At 38.4% G+C, this 11,164-nt stretch overlaps 1 protein-coding gene across 2 annotated transcripts; it reads right to left on the bottom strand.

Moving 5' to 3' along the window:
* Positions 1-1,393: 1,393 nt before the first annotated feature.
* On the bottom strand, positions 1,394-8,892 carry LOC145477952 (stimulator of interferon genes protein 7-like). Of its 2 annotated transcripts, none has more exons than XM_081455829.1 (2): positions 3,856-8,892; positions 1,394-1,567 (listed from the first exon to the last, which is right to left on the bottom strand). In XM_081455829.1, the coding sequence occupies exons 1-2, from the start codon at positions 4,783-4,785 to the stop codon at positions 1,394-1,396; spliced, it is 1,104 nt and encodes a 367-aa protein (XP_081311955.1). In that variant the 5' UTR covers positions 4,786-8,892. The 2 variants fall into 2 exon arrangements, with proteins under 2 accessions (XP_081311955.1, XP_081311956.1); XM_081455830.1 differs by lacking the exon at positions 1,394-1,567 and adding an exon at positions 1,977-2,642.
* Between the last annotated feature and the right edge of the window lie 2,272 nt (positions 8,893-11,164).

Here is an 11,164-nt window from a genome sequence, read left to right on the forward strand (position 1 = left end):
AAACCAAAACCAAAGTTATCACTCTGGCCAATTACAAAGGATACGGACAATCCAATGAACCAATCAAAAATCAAAAGAGATGTAGCTGGCACTAAATTTAGGAAAAACGTGTGAATAAGTCACGATTGGTGTGTTGCTGTTACTTCTTATTGCATGGGATAGTGGTATGTAGTGTGGTAATCAGAAACCAATTACTTTTTGACACTTGAGTGAAAACCGCTCCATCTGTTGACCAATTACAATTAATATAAAGAAAATACTCTATTGGAATCTATTTAATTCTGAATTTATCGTAGTGAATATAGTAATCGTAAGTAGTAATGTTATTGTAAATAGTCGTGAGTTTTTGTCACAAGCCCCTGACTTGGGAGTTGGGTAACCACTCCCTATGTTTATGACTTAAAATAAAGTTACCTAATACCTTACCTTACCTTACCTTACCTTACCTTACCTTACCTTACCTTACCTTACCTCACTTTACCTTACCTTACACTGTTAATGTGACAAACAGCTGGATTATGTTTTGTAATTTCAAACCTTATCAACCACGAATGATTAAATTTCATTAGCATTCATAATGTTCACTGAAATATATTATGTGATACCATAATTTCTTTGATCAACTTATATAATGAAATTTGCACCCTCTGTCATGGACAAACCAATTGCTTTAAAAGAGTAATAACGATATCAATGCATTATTTTTTGCAAGACAGTAACAACTAAATGGCAGCATATCTCTAATGATCTACCTTCAAAAATGTTCTGTGAAAATAATGTCGAGCTTATTAAAATATCTTTATGAACTGCTTTCAATCTCTGATGATTTCTAAAGCATAGAACCTACTGTTGTCAACAGGTCAGGTTAATTAACCAGGTGCTGTGGGCAGGCCTAGTTCATAATTTTTTCAACATTCTTTTTCTGTGGGTGACATACCCAATGCCTTTGCTTGGCCAACATGCTTTGGCTCATTCCTTTAATTTTATGCAACAACTGTTCAAAGATAGAAATTTAATTTAAGTGACATTTGATCAAATTTAGGTTATTTACCCAATGGTGTTATAACAAATGTTGTTAAAACACCCCAGGATGAGAAGAAATGAAACCAAACAAAGTTTAAAAATTTTTGTATGTAGATTGATTTCAATATCAGTTCCTAATCTCCATACAGACTCTTATAATTATGCCTTGGTCACCTATGGTACCTCTTAGAGTATACAGCAATCTTAAGGAACAGAAAACACATAGAGCATGCAGTTAATTACAGTGTTGCACATAGATGTCATGCAAATACAAGAGTGAGTTTTTAACAGTTATCAAGCATCAAATCTAGCTAGTGGAAATTACGTCTGTTTGGGAGTTTTAGAACAGTTGTCTGTTCTGTTACTTCTTTCAGTTGGCGTCAACATGTTCATCCAGCTCTATGTTAGCGGCATTGTACATCTCAACCAAAACATCAGCTATTTTGTTTGTCTCAGTTCCCGAAATAGGTACTAACTGATACTTCCCTTTGCATTCAGGAGAATGATCCAGAATATCTTTCAGCTTTCGCATAAAGAGCACCACCTTTAAAACAAGGAAAAAATATTGATCACGATTACAGTCGGAGTAATAATCGTAGAGAGGAAGGAGCAAGATTCTCTTTCATGCCCCAGGTTTAGTATAATTCTCACATGTGGTCGTCACATAACTTTAAATTTATTGTTACGATTACGCCTACCGTTCGTCCTGACTAATCTGAAACACTCTTCAAAGTGGATACATTTGAAAATGCCAGATTTGCATAATTTATTGTGGATGGAAAACAACTTGATAACATGCTGATGTAATGGTAATCATGATTTCTCAGCGAAAGTCTTTCTCGAACAGAAATTGGTTCTGCTCTTTGTACTGGTACTTAGCTTTCTTGATACGTATTTTGGCAAGATACCCAAGTGTCATTTGCCATCGATTTTGAATCTGCAGTCTGCAGTAATTCCACCTTGTCACCAAACCATGAAACGTGTTTTGTTGTTTTCATCAGATATCTTCATTTGGCCAGATTTTGACATTTTAGCTGTTATTCATACGAGTCCGTTCAAAAATGCTGGAAAGAAGAAGCACAAAGCCAAAATTATTGCTGGCTCTATTAGGCTCTTATGCACATGCCGAGGGGTGCTTTCAAGCATTTCTTCTGCCAGGGTTCACACTTTACACGTTTAATTCATTGGCTAACCTCTTAAAAGGCTACGGAAAATAAGTTGTATTTTAAAAATATTTGTACCTCTTGGGGAAGACAATGAATTTTGAACATTATTATGCTTAATTTAATAATATGGAATACTCCCTTTTGGGTAACTGGGTTTGTAATGGGAAAGTCACTTTTAGTTTCATCTATTCCAGGGTTTTCAATAAATTAGCTGGTTACCGGTGGTCTACCGCCTCCTGTGGGACTTCTTACTGCTGTCTGTTTGGATTTCATTGATGAAAATAAAAATAATATTCATAAAAAAAGCAAATACAACAACAACAACAACCACCACTGAAATTTTTAAACGCTACAAAAAAGCGGGCAAACGAAACGTTCCAAAGAAATAGTGTACATGTTGTTTGTAGTCGCTGATCAGTGTCATCACTGTTCATCTCAGGATACCTAAGGCATCTGAATGATTTAATAATATGATTTAATTTTTCATTATTTTGTGATTCTTGGATACCTTAACAATGAACCATGGGAGAATCAATGAAAAGTTGAAAATGAGGTTTGGTTTTGTAAGAATATCGGTAGAAAGAATTTTGTTGTTAGGTTTGTCTCATTTCATTTTTTTCTGAAGAGTTAAAAATCAGTTTGTTGCCATGTTGGTACATCTGAATGAGCAGCAGAGAAGTTGTACTTGTGTTAAGAAAGGAGTTCAAAAAAATTACTGCTTAAGTGGATATCAAGTGTCACTGAGAGATATCTCCCTAGAAAGGTATTCAAAATGCACCTCTTTGCATCAAAAAATTAATAGGTTGTCAAAAAAAATTTTGCTTCGTGGTCAATAAAAGTACCCATCAACAGCACACTTTTTGATGCCCAGAATGCTGGAAATTGCATTTCCAAGCTTCTAGATTTCATTTTTTTTTGGGGGGGGGGGAGGGGGGGAAGAACGCCCCCAGACCCCCCTAGGGGAAAGGGGCCTTCCGGCCCCTTTAGTGGCTACAACTGCCTATTACACCTTCATTGGCTGCTTATAACTAATGTTATTGAAACCCCTGTATTCAACTTTATTGTGCATAAATGCATGGGAAACAGCCAATTGGCCAACTGAGAAGTAACTTGTCTACTCTCACTGCAGGTAAGCAGGGTCTTCTCTCCTGTGTAAGCCCCATAAGTGTATATGTCTGTCCCAGAGGTGGGTTTTGCCAGGCTATTTTAGTCTAAAATTGAGTTATAGATTTTCCAATCTTGATTTGAGACAGGGTCTTTCTTGGAAATTATATATAATAAGGCATTGTTCACTTGAGGTGTAATAGGTACATAAAAACAATTTAGGTATTGATCAAGCATTCCCTAGGCATTTGACAAGTTGATGTGTCTAGGGGTGGGGGTGTGGGAATTTGATGTCAATGGGTTGTTACTGAGATAAGGAATTTGACACCATACTTATATGATATATAAAACCAAGCTATACCAGAGAAAGTGTTCAAAGATGCCTTTTTTCTTTTGCACGACTCATTTTTGCCATTATGTCCTGGGGTACGGGCGGTTGATCCCTGGGGATTTGATCACCCAGAAGACCATTTTTGGCTTTGGGAAACTGGAATTAGACCGACTGTAAATGAACAGAGGTTGACCGATGGGGTATGTGGAACACTTTTGACTTATATGTTACCTGATGATCTCGCTCTTGGCGACTCAAGGAAGCATGCTCGGACATGTCAAACAGGTTCATCAGAGGGGTGGCATACTCCAAAACAAAGTGATATTCGTCAACACCTCCGTCCGGGCGGGGCATCTCTATCCGGTGTACCGTATGCTTGTATGACCGTGCCTTTATACCACCCCTGTTAATTTTATACTCTGGGAGATTACCGGCACATTTCACCCTGTCATCAGCCTTCTCGATGTCATCATACGTGAAGCAGGTTTTTGGCAGCAAAATGAACAGCTTTTTCTCCGTAATCTTATAACGGAATTCATTCGATTGTCCAATCTGTTTTTTAAGTTCTGGAAGCACCAGCTTCAGGTAGCCAAAATAGTATCCCCAAGCCAGTCCATCAGCAAGATTCTTATTTTCTCTTTCATTGACCTCCGATGTTTCCACAGGAGACAGTTCTCGAAGACCGACAAGGAACACCAACTGTGGAACCAAGAAACAGTTTACTGCAAACATTATGGCGTAGTCTGGGTGGGAAAAGACTTTGTAATGTTCGTACAAAGCATAGCACACGAACAAAGCGGAACCAACGGTGACGACTAAGATACTTCGCCCATACTCGAAAGCGAAAGTAGAACTGAAAACGTGCTTCCAGTTTCCTTCATATCTCGTCCCCTTGTGTTGAGCTTCTTCAGTGACCAGGCACATTCTTCGCACGAGCTCCCCAAAAACTGCACTTAGAGTAAGCAAGGCAGCTGAAAAGACCAGAAAATGAATTCCTTCCTTGCTTTCTCTCTCCCTCACCGAGAACACAAGCACAACTCCGGACATAATGAGGACCACTATTGAAACGATCACTGCCGCTCTTCCACGGGGCTTAAAAAGTGGGCCAAATCCATTGTTTTCTTGTTGAGCCACGTTAGCGTCAGGAGGCTGGTCAGCCATGATAAAGCGTGATGAGCTAAGTCTTCGATCTGACTTGTCCGTGGTAGTTCTCTAGAAATGAGCAAATCAGCACCAACAATGGATTTTGATTTCTCAGAACAGGCGGCGTACTAATAAAGTGTGGCGGGGTACTGAAGGGGAAAACCCCGAATTGCTAATACAGTTCATCTGATTGGTCAGATCAGAAGCTACCTCATCGATTCATGTGTGAGCAGCAATTTTCACTTTCGAATAGAATTCCCCTGAGCAGATTATAGCATGAGCGAAGCTCGGAAAATGGCCTAAATCCATTATTTTCTTGTTGAACCACGGTTCTTTCAGCAGCCATTGTATAGAAATTATTACTACCTCTTAAGAATGTATCTGTGTTACGAAAAGAGCGAATTTGCGTCTCCCTGCAGTTGTACTTCTAGCTTCTCCAATTCGAAACGGCGAGGCTGACAGGGGAATCCCCTACTAAATTAGACACAGTTTGCAAGCTACATTATTTATTTATGCCATACGGCACGAAAAATGCTCGAACAGCATTTGTCACTTTTAAGTAAGGCGGGAGATATTTTGATCGTAGCTTCCTACGTAAAAGCGCTTTAGGCTCGTCACGCACGAATGTTTAGGCGACAAACCTGATGGAGGTCACCTCCCTCAGACGAGTGGCTTTCGATCGAAACTGCATGCGATGGACAAGCAAATTGTTAGAAGTAGAAGGCGCTTGAGTAATAATGGAACGATCGCTTTTTCTTGTTTTTTGTCCTTTTCATTACGTTTAGATAGTCTTGTCACGTTAAAATTTTCATAGATACCCGGCAGCCGGGAAGTGTTTAAAAAAGAAACTAGATGCCCGGCAGTCTGAAACCCTCTGGGAGTACTCGAGATTTGTTCAGAAATGCCAAGTGATTCTAAATAATGTTTTGGTACTCCGTGGACGAATTCTCCCAGTCATGCTATAAAAACCTTGACTCACTGACACAGTTTTTCAAAGAACTAGCTACCCGGCAATCAAAAATTCATAGATAATTTCCGCAAAAAATTAGTTATTATTTGAAACCTCCCGAGAGAATTTGAGTGTTATGGACTCAGCTTGGTCAGGAACACCAAAGCGATTTTATACAATGTTTCTTTTGGGTTTGCCAGACAAGTTTTATAAAAAATCTCTATACCCGGCCGTCAGAAATTCTTTTTGTTTTTCGACCGAAAATTCCATTCGAACCAGCTATGAATACTCGATCTTTGTGTAGAAATACCAAGGGATATCCGAACCAATCAGGCCTCTATTGTTCACATTGCTTTGGTATGAAAGCACACACGACGAAAGTTCGCTACATGTTGCGTGACATGCGAAGACCCACTGAGTGACGGCGGAGTAGGTTCTTAGAACTGTCATGTTGGCTATCAATCTATTTAATTTACAGCTTAGTCGATGTTCGCCGAAAGTCAAAAAAGTGTCTTTGTAATGAATATAAACTGAGAAATACAATGTTCATAATAGTCAAGTACTTTAGCTTACTTGGTAGCTGCCGGTTTCGCCTCATGGCGAGTTCGAGTTTGACTGCCGGATATCTAGTATTTTTTGGAACCATCGTGCCCACGGGTCAAGATTTTTATAGAATGGCTGGAACAAAATCAAAACATTATTTAGAATCGCTTGGCATTTACAACAAATATCGAGTACTCTCAGAGGGTTTCAACTGTAAGAGAGTTGACTCCGGAGTCAGAGCAAGAAAATTTACAAAGCCAAAATAAGACTTGAAATCGCTTGACATTTCTAAACAAAGATCTACTATTCTAAGAAGAATTCAATATGAGTTATTCCGTGGGAATTCAATAAGAATTTCAGACTGCCGGGCATCTAGTTTTTTTTAAAACACTTCCTGGCTGACTGGTATCTCCGGATATTGCCGGAGCTAACATCACTTCCGTATAAAGTCAAATGTTTTTTTAAATCCAAATTTCCTCGGATAAGATTTTTTTAAAAATAATGTCCCCTTCCCTCTTCCTGATAAAAAGCGCTTCTGATCATCAAAAGGTCTTTTGACAACAACTGTCAAGTTCTAGTCCGCCCATTGGCTAATTTCCATTTTTTTTTTTTATCTCGGAAAATAGTATTTTCCTAGTTTTAGCTGTGGATGGGACATTTCACCGCTTCGCTTCCTGTTAGCCTTTTTTATCCGCTGGCCTTTGCATAAGGCTTTTGCAGTCGTAGCGGAGTTAAAAAACTGTAAATCTTATTTATAGTGGTCATGTACCTAGCTATACAAGCACTAAGCTTAGCTAGTTTACAGGCATGCCACTGAAACAAAGGAAACGAATATTTCAAATAAACGTAACTTAGTAAAAAATCCCAACTGGCAGGAGGCAGACCAGTTGGCTATTTACAATGCGTGATAGGGGATTTGAAGACGGGACTACCGAAAAACAACTCCCGCTAGTAGCAGGGTGAAGGCCTTGAACCTGGGACGTCCTGATTACAAGGTTAAGGTGAAACGATTTCCTCACTGAGTGATTAGTTTTAATTCATATTGGCAGTGTTTCTCATTTGTTCTTTGCATTTCTGATACGAGTACTCAATATCTCACGGCAGAAAATAATAATTTACGTTGCGAAATTTCACACTAACGTAGACTCTATAGGTATAGAAGCTAATCATATTTGGGGGGTCTTTTATCCGCAGATGTAGATTTTTCTCCAAAAAAACCACTTTTTTGGAACATGAAGATTCGACATCCCTGACCATTTGCAAATCATATTTTGAAACAATAGGCCCTTTGCACGATCCGATGACATGGTACGGAACTAATTATGCTAGGACGCATGTTGCACAGTGGGACTTCCAAAACAAAGGAACTCGTACCAGTCCAGCCTGACTATCCTTTGTATTGGAAGTCCCACTGTGTAACTTGCGTCCCAGCATAATTAATTGCGTACCATGTGACCGGATCGTGCAAAGGGCCCATTTTGCTCTGATTACTCCTTGATTTACGTTTGAATTAAGAAATCTGCACACTAGTAGCTATCTTTCAACATAGCAACTCCCATAGCAATGGTTGTTTACAGTTTAAAAATACTCACAAAATGGATTCAATTCAGTGCATTTTAATGATACTTTACAGGAAAGCTTTAAAGATGTGTGTGGGAAGCACGGTGGCCTCATGGTTAGTGCGCTCGTCTCCTGATCTTGCGGTCCGGGTTCGAGCCCTAGCTGGGGACATTGGGTTGTGTTCTTGGGCAAGACACTTTACTCTCACAGTGCCTCTCTCCACCCAGGTGTATAAATGGGTACCGGCGAACTGAATGCTGGGGGTAACCCTGCGATGAACTAGCAACCCATCCAGGAGGAGTGGAAATACTCCTAGTCACCTCATACTATAGAAACCGGGATAAGCACATTAGTTAATATTAGAAAGCATTTTCAAAATTTCACGAGAAAAAAACCCCTCAAAACACTGTTTTCCGAGGTTTGTCCCCTGGACAACTTCCTTATAGCTTATGGACAGGATGAACTTAAGTCCATGCTTCTTGAACCATTCATTAGTACGTTATCGTTTTTATAATGAACAGCCAGTTTTTAACACTTAGGAGCTAGTCATTCATGTGACCTGAAAAAGCTCATTTTTGAAGTCTGAGTGTGAAGTCCTTTAACGTGTCCCACAGAATTATTTTGCAAAAAAAGAATATTTTTAAGGTATATTAGATCTTCGTAAGCGCATTTTCCGACAGTGTAATTGAAGCTTGACTGCATGTAACTAGACTGGCTGACAAGAAGATACAGAAAATCACAAAATTGATGAGCTGTATGAATTTTCGAATGATCTAGACGGGAAACGGACAGGAGAATTCAAACAAAGCATACCGCTATAATTTATACGGTACTGTAAATAAATATGGACATGGTGAAATGATATCAACAATTTATAGTTGATGAAAAGAAGAAAAGACATTAAACAGATCAGAGCTGGGAGTTCTGCAGTCACTGATATCCCTTGGAAAGGGAAGATGAAAAAAAAAAAAAAAAAAAAAAAAAAAAAAAAAAAAAAAAAAAGTCAGTTACAAAAAAGGGGTATTCTTATTTGATCACCAAACAGAGTTCTAACCCCGCCGAATAGGGCGTAACTTTGGTGATCAGCTAAAAATTAATGATGATGAAACAGTAAACACTGACAAAGAAATTCTAAATCAGTGTGAATCCTTTTACAGAAATCTATATAGCTCTCATATGAATATCAACGACACTTATGTTAATGACATGTTTTTCGACGAGAATAATACTAAGGTACTGAACCCAGACGAGCAAATGTCATGCGAAGGCCTGCTGACCAAAGAGGAATGTTTACAAGCCTTAAAAAATACAGAAACAAATAAAACACCAGGCTCAGACGGAATACCTGCCGAATTTTATAAAGTTTTCTGGAACGATTTGTCGGACTTACTTGTTAATTCGATTAATTTTGCATATCAAACAGGTCAATTTTAGGTAACCCAGAGACGCGGAATCATTAAATTAATCCCCAAAAAAGATGCAGAACCATACTTTATTAAGAACTGGAGACTAATAACTCTTTTGAACTGCGACTACAAAATCGCGACCAAAGCTATTGCAAACAGACTAAGAAAAGTTCTACCGAACCTTGTAGATAATGATCAAACTGGATTTCTTAAAGATAGGTTTATCGGGGAGAATATTAGACTCATTGACAGTATAATTCATTACGCAACGGCTAACAAAGCCCCTGGTCTTTTACTTTTTCTTGACTTCGAAAAAGCATTTGATACAGTAGAGTGGCCTTTCATTCAAAAAACATTTAAATATTATAACTTTGGACAATCACTAATCAACTGGATTAAACTATGCTACCACAACACAGAAAGCTGCATCCTCAATAACGGATGGGCCAGCGACTTTTTTAAGCTCGAAAGAGGAGTAAGGCAGGGTTGCCCCCTTTCTCCGTATCTTTTTATTCTCTGTGTTGAGGTTCTAGCGGATGCAATTAGGAAAAACCAAAATGTCAAAGGCATCTTTGTGAATGGAAATGAAATAAAAATTAGTCAGTATGCAGATGACACCACTTTAATACTCGATGGTTCCAAGGAATCTCTTACATCTTCTCTGCATATATTGGATAATTTTCAACGGATATCTGGCCTTAAATTAAACAACAAAAAGACGGAAGCCCTTTGGATCGGTGCTAATGCCGAAAAAGAAGACAAATTATGCCCAGAAAGAGACCTAAAATGGGTTAAAGGAAAGACCAAAGCTCTTGGAGTATGGTTCTCGACTAATCCTGACCTAACAGTAGAGCTGAACTACAACGAAAAATTGATAAAAATAAAAAATAGCCTAAGCTGTTGGGAGTGTCGTCGACTTACCCTTTTTGGCAAAATTACCGTTCTAAAAAGTTTAATTGCGTCCCAACTTGTATACATTTTGTCTCCCCTCACGACTAATCACCGTGTCTTTAGGGAAATCAATAGGCTCTTCTATGATTTCTTATGGAACGGCAAAGGCGACAAAATTAAGAGGGAAGTAATGATTAATGACTATGAAAAAGGCGGCTTAAAAATGATTGATATTGAATCCTTCAATAAAGGATTGAAAACTACCTGGGTCAAAAAATATACCGATGTAAACAATCACGGAAAATGAAAACTTTTTTTTGACTTAGAACTCCGGAACTACGGTGGCAGAGCCTTGTTCAGCGGCAACCTTAGCAAAAAAGACCTGTCAAAGTATGTCAATTTATCCTATCCATTTATTGTGGAAATCTTAAATATCTGGACTGAAATCACTTACGAGAATAATACAGACCATTTTCGCTCTCAGAGCCTTTGGCGCAACTCCCTTATAAGAATCGATAACAGACCAATCTTCTACAAAAAATGGCAGCAAAAAGGGATTAACAGGGTTTCGCATTTGATGAAAGATTCAGACACCTTCCTATCCTTTTCTGAATTCAAAGATCGGTATGGTATCACTGAAACAAATTATCTTGCTTTTTATGGGCTGTTATCCGCTTTAAAAAAAATCAAAGTACCTTTACACAATAATACAAATATACAATACGAAAGCTTTTATACGAAATTTATGAAAGCAAGTAAACCAAGCAGACAGGCCTATAAAAAAATAATTGGTCTTAAACAAAGGTGTCCAACCAAGAGTCAAGAAAAATGGGCTACGGATTGTGCCTTTGAAGCCCATGAACCAATAGACTGGAGTGCGGCGTACCAGCTATCTTTTCAGTGTACAAAATCTATAAAACTAATTGTATTTCAATTCAAATTGCTGCATAGACGACTGGCGACTAATGATTTTCTTAAAAAAGTAGGAATAAGAGATAACGATCTCTGCAGTTTCTGCAAAACTGAGAAGGAAAGCCTAATTCATCTT

The sequence above is a fragment of the Orbicella franksi genome, chromosome 2 (genome assembly GCF_964199315.1).
Source record: "Orbicella franksi chromosome 2, jaOrbFran1.1, whole genome shotgun sequence".
NCBI classification, from domain to species: domain Eukaryota; kingdom Metazoa; phylum Cnidaria; class Anthozoa; order Scleractinia; family Merulinidae; genus Orbicella; species Orbicella franksi.

What these genes read in the sequence shown, in the direction of transcription:
- LOC145477952 (XM_081455829.1), bottom strand. Translation starts at nt 4,785, where the DNA reads ATGGCTGACCAGCCTCCTGACGCTAACGTGGCTCAACAAGAAAACAAT. An exon ending in GCCAAGAGCGAGATCATCAG is followed by an intron (nt 1,568 to 3,855) that starts GTAACATATAAG and finishes CTTGTTTTAAAG; the next exon opens with GTGGTGCTCTTTATGCGAAA.